The 20,553-nt window shown below is 46.6% G+C and overlaps 1 protein-coding gene across 1 annotated transcript in view; it reads left to right on the top strand.

Annotated features, from left to right (window-relative positions):
• Positions 1-1,096: 1,096 nt before the first annotated feature.
• LOC147897571 (proteasome subunit alpha type-6-like) overlaps positions 1,097-20,553 on the top strand; it is a 38,020-nt gene continuing 18,563 nt past the window's right edge. The window contains exons 1-2 of the mRNA XM_087380199.1: positions 1,097-1,264; positions 6,407-6,501. Of these exons, the coding sequence (XP_087236325.1) occupies positions 1,189-1,264; positions 6,407-6,501 (171 nt within the window). The 5' untranslated portion in view covers positions 1,097-1,188. The remainder of the gene's footprint in view (positions 1,265-6,406; positions 6,502-20,553) is intronic.

Here is a 20,553-nt window from a genome sequence, read left to right on the forward strand (position 1 = left end):
AAAATAAGAATGCGACTTTTATGTTATTCTATCCCTAAAATAAGTTGCCCACATGCAATTATTTATTCTTATATCCTTGATTAGATTACTTAAATTTAAAAGAGAAATACTATACCTAACTTTCAAATTGCAAGGAAGTCTTCCAAGATAACACTTTATTAATTAGTTACAATCCCCCCCCCCCTGCCCCCACCCACCCCTGCCCCCTTAATATTAGTCCATGCAACTTTATGTTCTTTTATTCCTAAAATAAGTTGTCAATGCAACTTTTTATTCTTATATTCTTAAAACATATCTTAGATTACAAGAGAAAATACTATTCTTACAAGGAAGTCTTCTCACTATGGATTAGGGCCTTTGCACACGAGGCTAGAAATGCGCCATTGGTTGCTCTAAGTTCTATCCAAGGCTTAATCCAAGGTGGCTTTGGTGCTTAAATATGCACCCTCCAGTTTGGAGGGTGCAAATTTGAGCATTTGTGCTCCATTTCGAGTCCTACCAAAATTGGTGATTGCCATTTGGCTCTGACCATTACCTTCCTCCTCCAAGCAATCCAGAGCTGACAAGCTGCTTTGTCTAGCCAACGAAAAAATGGCCACCTACAAACCCTGCAGCACTACAACTCACCCATAGAGCTCCTTGCAAGTCGTGAGATGATCCCCTGAGCTCCGTCAGATGGTTGATGCAGAAAATAGTTCGGAGGGTGCATATTTGAGCATTTGTGCTCCATTTCGAGTCCTACCAAAATTGGTGATTGCCATTTGGCTCTGACCATTGCCTTCAATGCTCCTCCAGCAATCCAGAGCTGACAAGCTGCTTTGTCTAGCCAACGAAAAAATGGCCACCTACTAACTCTGCAGCATTGTAGCTCACCCACAGAGCTCCCTGCAAGTCGTGAGATGATCCCCTGAGCTCCGTTAGATGGTTGATGCGGAAAATAGGAGTTGGGCGTCAGAGTCGCACCAAAGGGTGCACTTGTGGCCTCATGGGCACAGGCCCCTTACACCCTAAAATTACCAGACTCGTTGTTTAATGTGGTTTTAATTAAGAACTATTAAAGTCAACTATTTCTTCAAGTAAGGTAGCCTTTTAGAGAGTGAAGCATTGTCGTTGCTTTTCTTTGGCTTCACGTAAAGGCCTGTTTTTGTATCAACGTTGGAACTTCGATCATCGCTTGACGAACTCAACATGAGTCGGGGCACAGGAGCTGGTTACGATCGCCACATAACCATCTTCTCCCCTGAAGGCAGGCTCTACCAAGTCGGTATGGCTTTTTCTCCTCGAGATGGGTGCATCGGACAGTCGTCGTTTTTCATTTTTGTAGAGTTCGCGAGACAATGTTTTTGCTCAAAAACACTAGTGGTTCATGTGGGATATTTGGATTTTCGTAAAAGGTAAGCTGTTCTTCACGAAGACGTGGTTAGAGAAAGAATAGCTTGAGAAGTCTCAAGATCCCTCCAGCTTTGCCAAATTCAGCTGCTTTAATTAAAAACGCCCACGGAGTAGAGTTACGTTGGAAGGTTTCCGGAGATAATAAAGTTCAGCCAATGCTCTTATACATGCAAATCCAGCTATAAATTTGCTTATTCTTCATTTTAGGTGGAATAATCTATATGCTTACTAATGTGTGAGCGAAACGAACTTTAGCCTGCAAATCTGGAGCCTGGGACATAAATGCAGATCTAGAGCTATTCTATGTAGTCTCTCTTGTGGGGTTATAGGCAAGGGGATATAAGGTTTTTTACACGTCCTCTCTTTCCATATCATTATCCAGGGCACCAATCCTTTCACTGACAATGGCCTTTCAATGTTGACACAAGAAGGGTAAATATTAGGGCTCAAGATTGATGGGATTTGTCTTTTCATTTGAAATTGAAAGGATCTAGAACCTCCAAAGATATTCTGAATGGCACCAAAGCTCTATTCCTTTTTAGCGTCGGAAACGTGTCTCTTAGATGGCCTAATGCTAGTTTCTGTCTTAATTTTCATTATGAACGTTCGTATCCTTATTGTTTCAAAACTTCAGTTTGAAATCACTCAGTTAAATAAGAGGGATGTAGATGAAATAGTGTGCATTTTGTTGGTTAAGCTGTGCACCCATCCTTCTAGTAGGTTTGGTACCCAAGAGATGAAATAAAACAAAACAAAGCTTTAAAGAGAGGGGACGCAGTTAACAAGGGTTTTGAAACTTTTCCTGATATCTTTAAGTTTTTTGTCAATATCTTGGACGAAGTTTTGAAATTCCTACCAAAAGCTCATTCATGCATGAAGTGTGGCTCTAGTTTTGAACTTCTACAGTTGTTTTGCCATTCTTTAGCTTGGATCTAGGTGGAGTTTCTGAAATGTTTTGAACTTTGATGCTTCAGATTTTAGAGATTTATAATTTATAAACCAATCAACTTCTATTAGTCTATGGAAGGGAGCTTCTAGATCATGTCAAGTGGGTCTGTGCTACTTGTAAGCTGTTTGTCTGCCCAAGCTTACCATCCTCCCAAGCTCTTTTTTTCAGACAAGAAAGTACCTTGCTTTTAACTGTTAATAGCTGCCCCTATCTCTCTCTATATCTCTCAGTGTCTCTCTCTCTTAGTGCTCTTATATAATTATATAATATATACTATATTATAAATTGTATAAACCTTAATCATTTTTTAAAGGCGTTGGTTAGAAAGTGAAGGCTTTTCAGTAGTTTGAGAGGTTCAAAAGTTGTAAGATATGCCTTCTAAGAAAATGGAGGAAATGTTATCTTATTGCCTAAATAATCACTCTATATCATTTATGCATGCCTTATTGGCTAAATAGTCGCTCTATATCATTTATGCATTTTTTCTTGTTTTGATGTCGTCTCCAAGGTGTCGTGTGGGTTGCTGTTCTCTGATAAACAATCTGATTAATTTTGTGAGCCCAACGCAGGCAGAAGGCTAGGATGTCAAATGGGAGTAGATGAGATAATGTTACCATGGCAATCAGCAAAGGGATGACGAAGAATTTCTAAAGATTGAAACAGGGCACCTACACAAAGGATAATACATGTACTAAAATGGAAGATATTGTTATTGTGAAAAAGATTTCTGGGAAAATTTTGAAGAGAAAAATAGGAAACTTTATCCAAAAAGAGAGCGAACAAGAGAGCACAAGCACTTGTGACCATTACCTCAAGGTTTGTTGATTATGGTAAATTCAGGAGATCAGAGCAAGGGTCGATAAGTTACATGCTTGTTAGATAAGCATTAGACCAATAAGACCCTTGGACTAGAGGGTCCACCACTAAGTCCAAGGGTCTACCACTAATTTTCCCTTTGCATAGGGATGCTTCCATGCTACCTTTCAAGGGTGTATTTGGAGATAGATCTCAGCCCACATTCAGGTTCCCGCCCCCCCCGCCCCCGCCCCCCTTCCCTTTTACCTCCCTCTCCCCTGGCCAAATAGGGATTCCAGACCCTCAAGCTAAAAGTTGGAATATGGAAGGCATTCATGACAACAGCATCTTAGCATTGAAAAAATGCTTATGGACATCCTTTGCTGTGCCAGAAACATCTGAATGCAAACACAATATAACATAGTGTTTTCATCGGATCCAAATAATTTGGTTTGCACTCAATATGTCTGCATTGTAAAGTGGCACAATATTGTTTATATGCACTTCTTTTCTGATTTTCAACAATATTCACAGCTGCTTTTTGCTATTGTAATTGTCCTTTCCGGCAGACTTCTCCTTGACAATCTCTTCAGAACTTCTTCCTTCCATCTCTTTCTACATCTGAATTGAGGAGTTTAAATTCAGTGGACGAGCTGGCTCCAACAAAGAATTGCGAGATTGATCATGAAGACAGCACCATATGAGGTGGAATGCCGGAGACATTTTCTTGCTGAGCAGACAGCTACTTTCCTTACGTGATTATTCTAATATACAAACAGATTGTGGATCCGAAATTTGATAAAATGGGGATACATACATCCGCAATGCAGCTATATCCTCTCCCAAATGCATCTGGGTAGGGTGTATGTGCCTTAATTCCAACTCCCCTATTAGGCAATGTTTATGTAAAGTTTCTCTTCTTTCCCAGTAGATCCTAGAGAGTCCGGGGCACCCGTAAAGGATTACTGTAGTGTGTATAGAAACTTTCTCATTTCCCAGTTCCACAAATGTGCCTTCCTGCATTCATTTTGGAAGTTGTATAAAGCTTTCAAGCCTCCCAAAATTATCCTTTCCACACATAAATTCCATTTGTAGTTGTCTGTAAATTCCAGTCCTAGATATTTATGTGTTGACTATTTCCAAGGGCTCTCCTTCAAAGGTGACATCAGTCTGTTTATTACGGGCCTGAATCACCATTACTTTTGTCTTCTCTATATTGACCTGCATTCCTTAGTTCTACAGAAGTCCCTCAGTGCATCCAAATGTGCTTGCAAGTTCTCCTTGCTGTGAGAGAGAGAGAGAGAGAGAGAGAGAAAGAAAGAAAGAAAGTTTATTAAAGTCTTCGGGAGACTGTGAAGGTCTATGAGACTAAAGATAACTGATACAATGAGCATAACGGTGACGGTCTCAAAACGGGCCAGCCAACTGTTTCTACAAAAAAAGAGGTTATGAAGGACGGTGTGTCTAGTCCTGATACAAAAAATATGTGTCTACCTCCAGATGATACAAAAAAGAAGGGGGGGGGGCACCAAAAATGGGGCAGAGGGGGGAGATACAATATATATGTGCAGGTGGTGATCGTCAGAGACCAATCATAGAGGGGCCGTCAAATGGGAGGCCGGAAAAAACCCTGCGATAGATGATTGGCCTGACGTCACGCGGCCTAGTCGAGCTCGGTCGTCAGGGACGGCGGGTAGCCCTGTGGATGAGGGCAACCATAACCCCGGTGGGGCGGGCAGAGAGCAGAGACGAGATGTCATGGACCCGGATGTGTGAGTCTGTCCGCTGGCGCAGCTGTCGTGGCTCTGGCTCTCGCTCACGTCCGCATCGTCGGCTAGACTGAGGAGAGGTATCCTGTGACTGGAAGAAATCATTGATGGGCCGCTGGGTGTTCTCACGCTGTGTGTGCTGCGCGTGTCGCCGTGCTCGGAGAGAGGTATCTCGGTGGCGAGTCATCTCATGTAAGAAAGCGGCTAGGCATCGCTGATCCGGGAACTACAGCATGTGTGGGAGGGGGCCGAATCCGTCATGGAAGAGGCAGTGGTACCGGCCTCGAATGGCATAATAGATAGGACATCTGAAAGCAAAGTGCTCCCCCGACTCGATCTCCTGCAAGTCGCAAAGTGGGCAAAGGCGGCCCTCTCGTGGGATACCCTCTACACGTCCGCTCTCGATCCGTAATCGGTGTGACGAAACCCTAAACTGACCGAGGGAGATCCGGAGCGCATGTGGTAGATGAAGCTGTGTGTAACCCGGAGGTGTGATGAAGCCCTCCTGTGAGATCTGGAGGCAGTGTCGGCGGTAGAAGTCAAGCTTCACAGGAAGCTCGGGGTGAAGAAACCATGTCTGCCAGGTGTGGAGCTAGAGCAGATCCGCTCGAATGAGCCGGTTGACCTCCTGGTCAGTGGGGGGGAGGGGAGATGGTGGAGCGTCGAGGCTGTACTGAAAAGGAGGCAACCGGTCTAAGTCGAGGCCCAGTCAGGTAAACCAACTGGAAAGACGACTATACCAGCATCGCTGGTCCCCATCAACAGATAAGGCCATAGAGGAGGATAGGGCTAGCCAAGGTAGGCGGAGGCGACTGTCGGAGGAGGAGCAGAAATCCCTGACTCTGTGTAGATAAGTGATAGCCTGGAAAGCCGCATTGAGATGTAGGGGTGAGGCGTCGAACTCTGCTAGAATGATCTGGTGTGGTACCGATGGTTTGCTGCGGATCATCCGAGCAAACATCAGAGAGAGAGAGAGAGAGAGAGAGAGAGAGTTTTATATACTCTCTATATTATGTATACAGTATTTTATGTACTTAAATGTTATGCATTTTTAATGTATAGATAGAGCACGTTTGTAGGTGAAACTCCTATCAAAATTACAAAACATTTTTATACAAAGCGCATTTCATTAAACGTTTTTGGTTACATTGCTCCCTGGTGCTCTCCTTGTTTTTTTCAACTTTTTTCTGTATTTCTCTTCCTTCTCTTTCTCCTTGTCTCCTCAATCTCCTCCTTTCCTTGTCTCCTCAATCTCCTCCTTTTAAGAAGTTGCTTTTGTAATCTCCTCCTTCCTCTAACATCTTATTTGAAAAAATGGGTTGTTGTGACTGTGAAAACACTATGTGGTATGTTTTCAGAGGATGAGTTTGGGTGACTTCTTGAGTTCATTTACATATGTGGCTCAATTATTATGTTCAAGTTGTGAGGACCTTCTTGCATTAAAAACAAAGGCATCATGTTCGACTGGGACTTACTTTATTCAACTCGTTTAATGCTGCAGAGTATGCATTTAAAGCAGTTAAGGCCTCAGGGATCACTTCTATCGGTGTTCGTGGAAAGGATTCAGTTTGTGTTGTCACTCAAAGGAAAGTACCGGTGAGGTCTTACATTCATCCCCATTTTCATGTTTGAGCAGAATTACTGCCAGCGCATGTTGCCCCCACTTTCCTATGAGTAGGCATATGATAACGAGGCTTGCATTGGTTTTGTTATATTTTTCTTTTGCCTCTTTTTTGGGTTCGGGGGGTGGTGCCATGGGATTTGGAAGTATAGGAAACTATCTGTGGTGGGATTTTATAAATCGTTATGTCTCAAGTTTAAATGTTTAACTAGTATGTGTTGGAATCGGAGTCCTAGTGTGTGTGGTCCTAGAGTCCTAGGAGTGTCCTACAATTATGTGAGTGTGAAGAGTCTTGAGGTCACTTGTGCCACCTCATGTGGTAGATGTGATTCCTCACCTAGATTATAGGATCTAGATTCTCTTGTGTGTGACCTCATCTATGAGGTGTCTGTAAGGCTTGCCCAGCCTATAAAAGAGGCTATGTACTTGCTGTGATTATCGATCTATCAACATCAGCTTATGCCTCAACTCTTATCTTCAATCATGTGATCAAGTCTCTCACCCTCTCCTCATTTCCATCAAATGGTATCACAGCGGGTCTTCCCTGACTGAGCCTTACCTCTCGCAATGAAGCGTCCTGCCCATCCTTCACCACTCTTCCGCTTGCCCATCCGTCGTCGTCACTCTGCTGCGACAAACTGAACTCCTTCGTCTGCGCCACTCTGCTCGTCGTCTGCGCCACTCTGCTCGTCGTCTGCGCCACTCTGCTCGTTCTCTGCTCACCACTCTGCTCGTTCTCTGCTCGCCCCTCTGCTCGTCATCTGCTGTACCTCTCTACCCACGCAGCTGCTCCTGCTGCCCATGCTTCTCCTGTTGCCCACGCAGCTCGCCATTCTGCCCGAACACCTGCTGGTCCGACTTCTGCCCGAACGTGCTGCTCCCACGCTGCTTATAGTTGCCCACGCAACTGGTTGCCCACGTAGCTAGACCTGCGACGGCGCCAACCATGGAGCTGACTTGATGACTGACGATCTGAGGGCTGTGGCCATCAACTCTCACAACAGACCTGAGTTGTTGCTCTACGCTGCATCCAGAGTACTACCTGCCCGACATATCCTTTGAAGCTGCATCGCTTATCTGCAGCTGTTCATCGCATATCTCTTGGGCTGATCTAATGATGTTCCTCTTTCTTTTGGAACTACGCTGTTGATCTTCCTCGTTCGCCTCTCCACATGAGCTCCATTGACCAGCAAACAGTCCGTCTGAGATATTTTGTTTTTGAAGATTTTTGCCTCATTTTGGGTGAATTTGTTGGGGCTTTTATGGTCTGAAGCTCCCCTAGTGTTGCTAGAACACTATGCTCTAGGAAATTTTGAAAAGCCCCAATTTTTTGCAAACCCTAATTTTTGCAGTAACCCTAACCCTAAAATTTAGGCCTTTTCTGTTATGTGTCTTCCTTTGGCATAATTGAAGCTTCTGCCATGTAAAATTTGGGCCCTTTTTGAAATCTGAGTAAACATTTAGACATTGGCTGTAATAACAGCTAAGACCTTCCCACCAATGGATAGCATAAAAAACTCCTTGCTCATCGAGAAATTCTCAGGGAGCAATTTCCCAACTTGGCAGACAAAACTCTGGCTTCTTCTTATGCGAGAAGGGATATGGAATATCACCAATGGCAAGGAGCAAAAACCCCAAAGTGATGATGCTAGAATCAGTTGGTGGCAGAACCAAAATGATAAAGCAATGGCTATCATTGGCCTAGCTTTAGCTGACAACCTTATCCACCATGTGGATTTTGATAAGACAGCAAACGATGTTTGGGAAAAGTTAGAGAATTTGTTTGGAAATAAGATCAATAATTCTAAAGTATTTCTCAAACAAAAACTCTTCAAGCTCAAGATGAAGGAAACTGAAACCCTCAATGAACACTTGAGCAATCTTGGGTCAATTCTCCAACAATTATCTGCCATCCAAGCCATTGTTGAAGATGATGATCAACTTGCTGTACTTCTCTCCAGTATTGAAGACATTTCCAAATACAATGAGATCCTTGCTGTCCTAAGAGTCAGCCGCAATATGAGCTTTAAGGATATGGTAGCTCATCTCATTGATGAGGACCGTAGGCTTACAGAGAAAGCAGAATCTTCCTTCGAATCTAGCGAAGCATTCTTTCTCAAGAATAAGCCCAAGAAGAACGGAAAACCTCTTAAATGTAATTACTGTCAGAAACTTGGACATCCAGAGGATCGTTGCTTCAAGAAAATGGCAAAGGTACAAGCCAAAGAACATGCCAATCTGGTTGCGGAGCAGAGCGATGACGAAGTCGATGAAACTACACCTTCTGGACTTGAGGAACAAGCCTGCACTGCTGCTATTTCTGGTCTATCCCTCCATGAGGTGATAGATGAAGAGTGGGCTTTCTAGAGTCATGTGTGTTAGGTACTCTGCCTTGGGTAGTCCCCCTAAAATGATGTAATAATTTGTCATTTTGTGTGCCTTGTACTATAAAAGGCTCCACTTACTTCCATGTACCCAGTTAGGAGACAAGGGGGGTTGCTATGTCTTTCCTTTATCAGGCCTGGCCGAGTTCCAGGATGTTGGTGTACTCCCTAGACCTATGAGTTGGTCATGCATCCATGCTCAGATTTGAGTCTCTGATCATGTTGACACCTAAGCCATGAGAGTGCTTGGTTCAACCTCTGAATTATGCTCAGCTGTTAGCCTCTGAGATTGCTTGGGATGCACAGTTTGGATGATGTCATAGTTTCTCACCCTAGCTCCGAAAGGGGGTTTGTTGGAATCGGAGTCCTAGTGTGTGTGGTCCTAGTGTGTGTGGTGCTAAAGTCCTAGGAGTGTCCTACAATTATGTGAGTGTGAAGAGTCTTGAGGTCACTTGTGCCACCTCATGTGGTAGATGTGATTCCTCACCTAGATTATAGGATCTAGATTCTCTTGTGTGTGACCTCATCTATGAGGTGTCTGTAAGGCTTGCCCAGCCTATAAAAGAGGCTATGTACTTGCTGTGATTATCGATCTATCAACATCAGCTTATGCCTCAACTCTTATCTTCAATCATGTGATCAAGTCTCTCACCCTCTCCTCATTTCCATCAGTATGGTCATCCCATGGTGATGTTATATAAACATACTATCGTTTCTTTGTCATGGAAAATCACTCACATTTTTTTTTTCTTTTTTCTTCTCTTTCATTTTCTGTGTAGGTTTTTGGTCTTTAGAACAACAAAAAATCTAAATTTGTATGATTGGACTTATTCTAGTCTTACAATGGTATATATCGTTTCTTTGTCATGGAGAATCTCACATAGATTTCATAAGGTTTCTCATAGTGACTTCACCCATTGAGATAGTTACCATCCTCCAGACATTATGTGCATTTAGTATTGTAAGATATGGAGGTCCAAGTACAATTTTATGCAATTGAAGGACTCATAATTCTTACTCTCTTTAGCCTTGTGGGAAAACGAGGAGAGTATTTCAAACTGCTCTTTTAGATTTTATAAAGCAGCAGGGATTAGCGTCGGGTCACCTATGTAAATGCATGTGTGCCATTGAAATTTTTAAGCAGTAGCGCTCACAGTGCAGTTTGCCTGTTCACCAAGTTAAATGCAAGTGTGGCAGTAAATTCACACTGTAGCTTCCATGTTCACCAATGCAGTTACAACGGCACACATGCAGCTTTTATTTACTGGGTCTACCTAATTGCTCCTGTTATTATTTATGACAATTACCTCTTGGTTTTGAGTGCTTGTACTCTATAGAATGACTAAGATTCACTATTCTTCAGTGGAAATCATAGGACTAAAACAATCATAGTCTCTACCTCTTTTATCAACAAGACTCCTTAATGGTGTCTTCACCTATCCCTTTGTGTGGAATTGTCTCCAACTCTATATCCTCCATCGTGTCTTCAACTATATTTTTCTGTGGAATTGTCTCTTTCACTAAGTTTCCACATAATTAGTAGCACAGAGGGAGAGAAGCTGAAACAAGAGAGCCTCATCACTGCCTTAGTAGCAGTTTTGCAAGCTCCTATAAATTTAAAGTAGCTGAGGTGGATAAGACGTGGAGAGCATCTCATTATGCCTACTTGCAGCAAAAAGCACAACATTAGATTAGTTAACGAAAGCTGAATGATTTCTCCTTGCTCTTACTTCCTTATGCTCCCAACATACATGAATTTCTAGGTGCAACAGATCCTCTATAAAGTACTAGAAGCTGTGAGTTACTGCACAAAGAGAACTTCAAAGAGCTGATGAAACAGTAGTAAGTACCCAAACGTTACTCCGTTTGCTGGTCCAACACCCTGCTGAAGTGCTGCATGTACTTCTCCCACAGATGGCTGAACTGATGGCCAAGGAACTGAAGCTGACCAGGGTCAGAATAGAGGAGGCACAGAGGGTTGAAGGATGGCTGGAGGAGTGCTGAAGGTTGGAGGGCAGCTGGATGGTGACTGGAGCAGCAAAGGGCCCCTTTTTTAGGGCTTGCTGAGCCAACCAGTAGGCTCTAAAGAGCCGACTGAGTTGGCTGATTTACAGACTAGTTGTTGTGCCTTCCACCCTATAAATAGCCCCCCCTGGCTCATTTGCCAGGGGACTTTTTGGGCAGCCTTTGCAGGCTGCCTTTCCTGCTTGCCCTAGGTCTTCGTGGTCAGCTTTTGGGGGCCCCTCTGGGCTCCTATCCTAGGCTGAGACCTAGACCTAACTAACCCTAAGATGGAAATACTAACCTACTGTTCTCCAGTGGGTACCAGTGAACAAAAACTGACTTGACCTAACGGTGAGAGACTGACCTACGTAGCTTGTGCCTGACTGTCCCTGGACAAGGGCTCACAAAGGGGTCACAGCATACTACAAAATCTCCTCTTAGGGAACGATAATGCACTTGTCGATGTAGCGAGTGTGTCACATTGCACCCATGTGCAGGGGTGCATGTGACATTGGGCTGCCTTTCATCACATATTTGTTTACTCATCAAGATTTGCTGCTCCTAGATATTCCTGCAACAAATCACAGTTTGTAGCGCTGGAACTTGTGCATTGCTCTCCAGCTGTAGAGAGATATCCTCCAGCTCTATATAAGAGAGGCACTAGAGGGCTCCTCTATTCTGTTCATCTTTATTATAGCTTCTCTCCGTCCCTACACTCGCTGTTTCCCTGCTTTTTCTTGCTTCAAGTTGCATGTGTTTGTTGTTGGAGAATTAGGGTCAGCTTCCCTCAAGTATGCTCCCATATGAGGAGAGCACGGGGGAGTGACACTTGTGGATGTATTTGTTAGAGGTCAACATCTCCTGATGTCACCTAGAGACAGGGCCTTGCTTGTGGGTGTGCCCGCCTAGTGAGTGAGGGTAGCATAGAGAGTGTGGGCCTGTGTTGTATGTGTGCCCACCCCCGTGAGAGTAGGTTAGTGAGGCTGTCCTTGAGCCCCTTTATAGGGCTGTGTAGGAAGAGAAGCCGGCTATGGAGGCGCCTAGGGAGTCGGCTCCCAGATTTGCAGGTCGGCTGGAGGCAGATGACAGCCCCTCATATAGGCTGATGGAGCTCCTTGTGGAGGGCTAAGGGCAGTCGGCCCTAGAGCCCTGGCTGTCGGTTGTCAGGCCCATGCTTTGGGGCCTTGTGCAGCCCTATATAGAGGGCTGTAGGGGTCGGCCCACATCAGCAGGCTGGTTGGCGCTGCCCCTTGCTGGTCGACCAGGAGGCTGGGGGGCGATATATAGGCCCCCCCCCACTTGTGTTTTGTGCAGTTCAGCTCACTGCAGTTTGGTGCCTGGTGGAGCAGCACATCCAGCCAATTGTAGCACCTCAGGAGCAGCCCTAGGGAAGAGGTGTGGAGCAATTATTCCACTTTCTGTGCCTCCCGTTCTCGTGGTTGTTGAGCTGCCCGTCTGAGCTCTCGAGCAGCCTGTTTGTTCCGAGGTTTTTCCCCCAGTTGTAGTGGGGTTTTCTCTAGAGATCACTTGCTGTTCTCTTGTGCCTTTCTCTCCTTTCTCTCCTTCTCAGTGTGGTTTGTGTGTGAGGCGTGCTCTCTCTCTCTCTCTCTCTCTCTATCCCGTTCATTTCCGCTGCACTTCTCACATGGTATCAGAGCCACGGTTGGCTGAGGAGTGGAGGAAGCGTTGAGCCAGCACACAGAGAGTAGGGTGCTGTTCGGAGGTGTCTTTGAGGAGGATCGTGTGCGATAAGTGGACTGTTCGGGTTTCCAGCAAAGGGTGACTTTGAAGGGTGTTTTCAAATTAGAGAGGAGGTATTCCTGAGGGACGGATAGCGAGGTGTGCTGTCAGCCCCTTCATTCTCTTCCCCAGCCCTCTCCTTTCTTTAACCCTCTGTTCCCTTCTATCCCATCCATCTTCTCTTTCAGTTCAGCTTCCTCTTCACTCCGACATGGTGACTTTGTCCGAGATGGCAGAGAACAAGACTAGAATTCCAGTGTTACCCACATTTTCGGTTGACCAGCAGTTGGATGGGTTCAATTTCAGCGTTTGGCGGGTGATGATGGAGTCTGTGTTACAGTCATATGATTTGGAAGATCTCATCCTGATAGGTGTTGCCTGACCAGATCCCCTAGCGAAGGACCTTGGCATCCTGGAGTAGAAGGAGGCCGAGACCCTATCTCAGCTCTAGGACCGTGTCAATGCTAGGGTAGAATCTTTTATATTTCTTAACTGTACTCCTCCAATGATTAATCATGTGAAGCACATGACAGTGGCCAAAAGTAGATCGGAGCATTAATTGAACCTCTCCCATGAAGAGGGTGTCATTGGAGGTCCAGATGCGGCTGTTGGATCCCAAGAAGTATTCATCGATGCAGGACCACATCAACAAGTTACACGAGCTTCAGCAGGAGATTCTCCGGGTGGGGAAGCGGATTCATAAGAGGACATGGCCATAACTCTTCTATCCTAGTTATGCTCTTAGTATGGGACCTTCCATTCATCCTTGATCACCAGTGGTAGGGTGAATGAGTTGACCTGGGAGGAATTGGTCCCCCATGGTGCTTGACCAAGAGGAGCACTTCGTCGATCGTACCTATGACAATCAGCCTGAGGCTTTGATAGCTGATTAGAAAGGTAGAAAGCAGTTGACTGCTGAGGAACGAGAAGCTCTCAAGGCATCCCGTACGTGTGACCGATGTGACCAAAAAGGTCATTATTGGTGGCAATGTCCCCAATGGAACATGGAGGGGTCCAGTAACCAATTGGCCAATAGTGTTACTGTTGCGACCACGTATACTCCAGCGTTCTAGTAGCACTTGGCAGGTGTTGCTAGCAGGCTTTCCGGATCTAGATGAAGGATTGCTTGCTTGTTTGTGGTAGTAGGACCTGCCAACCAGGTGCACCGAGCAGGAAGTCATATATTGAGCTAGGCTTTGAGGTAGACCTCGAGCCACGAGGAGTTGTTCCTGCTGACTTAGGTGGCAATATGTTACCAGTTTGTATTTTGTTTGGACGTTATGACTTGGCAGATCCAAAGGGGGTCTCCTAGTGTTCTGGTGCAGCTATTGTCTGATGCTGCTCGAGATCTGGATGGGTCTGTAGATTGCTAGTGCAGGGACCCAGACACAGTTCTTTGATCCTTGTGAGCTGTTATATGCTTGTTGTCTTGGAGCACTGAAGTTCATCGATTTGGCGACAATGTACCAGTTTGGACTTGAGAGGGGGCTTCAGAGGGGGCTATCTAGCTTGTGATACAATTGCCCATGCAGGGAAGCAGACCTTGCACCGGTCGTAGTATCAGTCGGATTATTGTTCCAGTACCTTCTGTTGGAGTCATGTACCAATACCATCAGTTGGATTGTTGTAACATATGACCCAGTGTATCATTACCAGACCAGAGGAGTGTACATTGTACCTAGCACCTATGGCCTGGGAGCAACAGTTCCAGGCTTCGAGTGATTGTGTTGAGGCGGTTTGTGCCACGAGGGGGGCTTCTTTGACAGTACCTGTCGCGGTCTTTTGCGGTGGAGCATCACACAATGGATTCCTCCAGTTATTCCAGTGGCACACCCAGCTCCCTGGCGTCTCTGTTCCATACAGGTGTTGGGGGGGGTGTTAGAGGTCAACATCTTCTGATGTCACCTAGAGAGAGGGCCTTGCTTGTGGGTGTGCCAGCTTAGTGAGTGAGGGTAATACAGAGAGTGAGGGCCTGTGTTGTGGGTGTGCCCGCCCGCATGAGAGTAGGTTAGTGAGGTTGTCCTTGAGCCCCTTTCTACGGCTGTGTGTAGGCAGGGCAGCCGGCTATGGAGGCGCCTAGGGAGTCGGCTCCTAGATTTGCAGGTCAGCTGGAGGGCAGAGGGCACAGCCCCTCATATAGGCTGATGCAGCTCCTTGTGGAGGGCTAAGGGCAGTCGGCCCTAGAGCCCTGGCTGTCAGTTGTCAGGCCCATGCTTTGGGGCCTTGTGCAGGCCTATATAGGGGGCTGTAGGGGTTGGCCCCTAGGGCTGGGGGTTGGCCCACATCAGCAGGCTGGTAGGCCGTGCCCCTTGCTGGCTGACTAGGAGGCTGGGGGGCTATATATAGGCCCCCCCCACTTGTGTTTTGTGCAGTTCAGGTCACTGCAGTTTGGTGCCTGGTGGAGCAGCATATCCAGCCCAGTGTAGCACCTTAGGAGCAGTCCTAGGGCAGAGGTGTGGAGCAGTTCTTCCACTCTCTGTAGATTGTGCCTCCGGTTCTCGTGGTGGTTGAGCTGTCTGTCTGAGCTTTCGAGCAGCCTGTTTGTTCCGAGGTGTTTCCCCCAGTTGTAGCAGGGTTTTCTCCAGAGATCACTTGCAGTTCTCTTGTGCCTCTCTCTCCTTTTTCCTTCTCAGTGTGGTTTGTGTGTGAGGCGTGCTCTCTCTCTCTCTCTCTCTCTCTCTCTCCCCCCCCCCCCCCCCCCCCCCCCCCGGTTCATTTCCGCTGCACTTCTCACAGTATTAGGGGTTAAAAAGAGCGTGTCACATGGGCAGCACATCTTGGTTTTGATTTAGAACCACCCTTGAGAGCAAATCTGTCCATGAAACAGCCATGGTGTTGGTAACATTCCATATGAGAGTCTTTGAAAGACCGACGAGTCTATGAGGCTGAAAAAACTAGATACAATGAGCTGAATGGGTCACAACTAAGCGGGCATTTGCACCCAAGACAAGTACAACATACACAAACAACACTAGTACAAAGTGTCTTAGCCCATGGCCAAGTCCACAAGACGATCCGGTGATGTGCAGGGTCGGGGCAGCATAAAACCCATGATAGAGCGGTCAATATGCGTGGTTTGCTGTGGTCTCCTAGCTGTGGCCTTGCCTTTGACAAGTGCCACAATCACACCCGTTGGTTGTGCCTTTGAATATGGACCGAGCCTGATCTGTACATCTACACGTCGATGAGTTTGTCGTATCCCTCCCTACTGGTCTGTGGTATCCAACTGGAAAAAGTCAATGATCACACTCTGGGTGGAATCTGGCTGAGCACCTTGATCTTGTCTATGTTTCTTGAGCAGCGGCTCTCTGTCATACAACCTCAAGAATGAAAGTTGCCAAATGTTTCTAATGCGAGTGAGACAAGCGGTGGCAGAGGGGTATGAATCAATCCATGAAGAGACGACCTTGGATCTCATAGTACATAGGGCATTTGGAAAATGCTCCTTTGACTCAATTTCCTATGGATTAATATCTCGATGTGTAGCTGGTACGAGGAAACACTAATAGAAGTTCTTAGAGTGGGCGAGGTAAATTCATGTGTAGCCTGGTGGGTCGATGAAGCCCTCCTCTGGTATCCGTAAGAGGGATCTTTGTCGAAGCTGAGCTTCACAAGAAGCTCACTAGAGGCTAACTAGGTTTTGAATATGTTTAGTTACATGAGATCCTCCCAGTATGACTTGGTTAGCCTTGTGGTAAGTGAGCGAAATAGAGGGGGCCTGAAGGCTATACTGAAAGGGGGGCAATCTGTGTGTCTGTGTATGTGAGAGAGAGAGAGAGAGAGAGAGAGAGAGAGAGAGAGAGAGAGAGTTTATTAAAGTCTTCCTCTTCGGAAGACCAATGGGTCTATGAGACTGTGAAAATTATGATACAACAAGCTGTGGTAGTGGAGCTACTAAACGAGCATCCATACCAATGCAAAATGCAAAAATGCAGAATGGTAGTACTAAAGTACAACATAGTCATGTCGATGGTCGACTATATATCAATCTCAGCATCATCATCAATATCGTCATCATCATCGGCAACAGCAAGATATTAGGATGGATGAGGCAATGGAGGCATGAAGTCGGCAATAGAATGCTGTCGGCCACTCAGAGGTGCGGTCCTGGCACGTCTCCTACTGGAAACAAGGAGGGGATGTCTCCAAGTGTGATGTGTGTGTTGACCCTCTGTCTGAGCTGTCGGGTCACAGGCTCCGGGTCACGGTCATGTCGAGGCCTCGTCTCGTGGGGATCCATGTGATCTAGCTGAAAGAACTCCGTGATAGAGCTCTGAGAGGGATCAGCCGAGGAAGAAGTCTGCTCCTGTCTCCGTGCTCGGAGTATCCTCTCGCGGTGTCTAAGTGCCTCATGATTCATGAATGAAACCTGCCAAACACCGTTGGTCTGGGCAGGAGAGGAAACAGGCCAAAATCCCATAACTATCTTCGAAGAGGCAGTGGAAATGCCCTTGGATCTCATAGTACACAGGATACCTGAAGATGAAATGCTCCTCTGTCTCAACCTCCTGCATGTCACACAGTGTGCATATGCGCCTCTCCTTGGGTAGTTGCTCTCCTCTGCCGCTCTCGATGCGAAGTCTGTGTGAAGAGACCCGGAACTGCCCAAGAGAGATCCTCAATGAGTGGGATAGGTGAATCTGCGTGTATCTTGGTGGGTCAATGAAACCCTCCGCTGTGATATGTAAGAAGTGATCTCTGTAGAAGCTAAGCTTCACTGGGAGTTCACTCGGTCCCAACCAGGTCCGAAATGTGTGTAGCTGTAGTAGATCCTCATGGATAACCTGGTTGACCTCGTGTGATAGGAGGGGAGAAAACGGAGCATCCATGCTGCACTGAGGATAGAGCTATCCATGGTAGCCTGTTACACCCCGAGGTGTAATCCCCATATTCCCTAACTCGGTACAGATACGTGATGACCTGAAATGCAGCATCTAGCTATAAGGGGGGTGACCCAAACTCAGCTTGAATGATCTGGTGAGGAATAGATGGCTTACCACAAATCATCTGTGATAACATGAGAACCTGTAGCCGCTCCACACGGGCCCACTCTATATCTGACAAGTCTGGCCCCCAACAAGGGCTGCCGTACATCCCCGCTGAGCGAACCAAGGAGTCAAAAAGCAACCCCTTGGTGCGTGGATCTTGAAAGAGAGAGAGAGAGAGAGAGAGAGAGAGAGAGAGAGAGAGAGTTTATTAAAGTCTTCAGAAGACCGATGGGTCTATGAGACTGTGAAACCCTGGTACAATCGAGCTGTGAGGGTGGAGCTACTAAACGAGCATCCACACCAATGCATAATGTAAAAATAATGCAGAATAATAGTTCTAAGTATTAAGTACAACATAGTCATGTTAGTCACATCATCATCATCATCCTCATCAGGACAACATAGGTGAATGAGGCACTGGAGGCAGGAAATTGGCGATAGAGTGCTATCGGCCACTCGAGGATGCTGTCTTGTGACATCTCCTAGTCATAGCTCTACGCCTAACAAGGGTTAACCCCTGTTAGTCGGGCTCCGATGGTGAACATGGAGGCGATATCCCTAAGTGTAATCTGTGCGTCTACCCTCTGTCTGAGCTGTTGAGTCATTGGCTCTGGGTCCCGATCATGTTGAGGTCTCGTCTGGGGGGGGGGGTCCAAGAGATCTGGCTGAAAGAACTCCGTGATAGAGCTCTGGGAGGAGTCTGCCAAGGAAGAAGTCTGCTCATGTCTCCGTGATCGAAGTATCCTCTCGCGGTGCCTAACTACCTCATGAATGAAGCCTGCCAAGCATCTCTGATCTGGATAGGAGAGGAACCGGGACAGGGCCCCATAACTATCTATGAAGAGACAGTAGAAACGCCCGTGGATCTCATAATAGATGGGACACCTAAAGATGAAGTGCTCCTCTTTCTTAACCTCCTGCATATCGCATAATGTGCATAAGCGCCTCTCCCAAGGTAGACGCTCTGCCCTGCCGCTCTCTATACGAAGTCTATGTGAAGAGACGTGGAATTGCCCAATAGAGATCCTCAATGAGTGGGGTAAGTGGATCCGCCTGTACCCTGGTTAACCCTCATCTGTGATATGTAAGTAGTGATCTTTGTAGAAGCTAAGCTTCACTAGGAGTTCGCTCGGTGCCAACCAGGTCTGGAATGTTTGTAGCTGTAAGGGATCCTCACGGATCACCTGGTTGACATCGTGAGTCGCCTCCTATTGCTCTCCGATCTGTCGTTGTAGCGTCTCCTTGTGTTGGTGTATCTCCATCAGATAGAGCCCAATGCAAACCTGGTCATGGAAATGGATCAGTCGTGATAGGGGCCGGAAGCCACTCCCCTCCAGGTAAAGACTCCAGCACCCCCGGATCTCATAGTAGGCTAGGCAAGTACAGAGATAATGCTCCTCTGTCTCGATCGCCCCCATTGTGCATAGCATGCAGATCCTCTACTCTTTGGGTATATGTGCAACTCTCCTTGCCTCGATCCTCAGTTGGTGGGACGAAACCCGCATCTATCCAATGGCAATCCTTAGTAGACACCTCTATCCTCGAGGTACTGGGGTTGGATGATGAATCCCTCCTCTGATACTCTCAGGAAGTGGTCACGGTAAAACTTGATCTCATATTGTGGGATCGACTCAGAAGGCACGTCCATGCTGTACTAAAAAGGAGGGAGTTTGTCCGTTTGGATACCGTGTCTGGCAAGCCATGTGGGTATGCGTGCATACCATGAATTTGCCCCGCCCTCCACTAGTCGTCTAGATGACCATAGGGCCAACCTAGAAAGTCTCCAGTGAGGTAAGTCCTTGAGTCTGTGAATGAATGTCATTGTCTGAAAGATGGCATCAATTTGGAGAGGTGTCATGATGAACTCTGCCTGTACTATCTCATGTGGGAGTGAGGTCTTACACCGAATCATCCTGGACCCCATAATCACCTGTAGCCGCTCAAATTTCCTCCAGTCTGTCTTTGGGAGATCGCATCCCCAAAAGGGTGCTGCATACATAGCAGTCAGCCACGCTAGCGTATAAAAAAGCAGCCCTTCGTCGGTGGATCCTCGAAGTGTGCCTAGAAGCACTGTCGCTCAAGCTGAGCTAAAGCACTCTGCCCCCGTTTGAGTCGTGCTTGGGTTGTGTGGGTCATTGTGAAAAGGGCTCCCAAATATGTGTAGGAATTCAATATCTCCACTGGCTTGTCACGATAGGTGAAGCTGAGTCGGCGGATCACTGTGCGTGAGGTGTTGAAGACCATAAGCTTGGTCTTCCCAAGGTTGACTGTCAGGTCTCTCTCTCTCTACAGAACACCTCTAGGGCCTCCAGAGGTGTTCTCTCTCTCTCTCTCTCTCTCTCTCTGTGCAGTCCTTTCGCTGAGGATGATATAAGGACTATGTCATCAGCTTATGGTAATATCTGTGTCATGAGGTCAGCCAGTAGAGATCCCTCGCCTCCTAGGTGGTCTATGAAGGATGTGATCCCATCGATGTAAAGTCCAAAGAGAGTCAGTGAAAGGGGCAGCCCTGCTTCACCCTGATCGTGCTCTCGACTCAATCCGAAAGACCACCCGGGGCACGAACTCTGCCTTTATTACCACACACCAAATCGGTTTCTCTGGAATGAGAGAGAGAGAGAGAGAGAGAGAGAGAGAGAGAGAGAGAGAGAGAGGTTTATTAGTCTGCAGAAAAGAAACGAAGCCTATGAGACCAAGGCTAGATTACATCATGTAATGAAACGCCCGATTTAAAGGTGTCTAGCATACCCCTTAGAGTCTACTAGCATACCCCTTAGAGTCTACATCTATGAGTAATTGAGCTCCGTGTGGGCTTGATTGGGGTCCCATTGGGAGTCTCTGTCCATGGGACACAACCGTTGGCATCATGAGATAGCTTGACGAATGAGGGTGTCTTGGATGAGGTGAGAGC

The sequence above is a fragment of the Dipteris shenzhenensis genome, chromosome 10 (assembly GCF_047967505.1).
Source record: "Dipteris shenzhenensis isolate YYH24624 ecotype China chromosome 10, Dip_SZ_1.0, whole genome shotgun sequence".
NCBI classification, from domain to species: Eukaryota; Viridiplantae; Streptophyta; class Polypodiopsida; order Gleicheniales; family Dipteridaceae; genus Dipteris; species Dipteris shenzhenensis.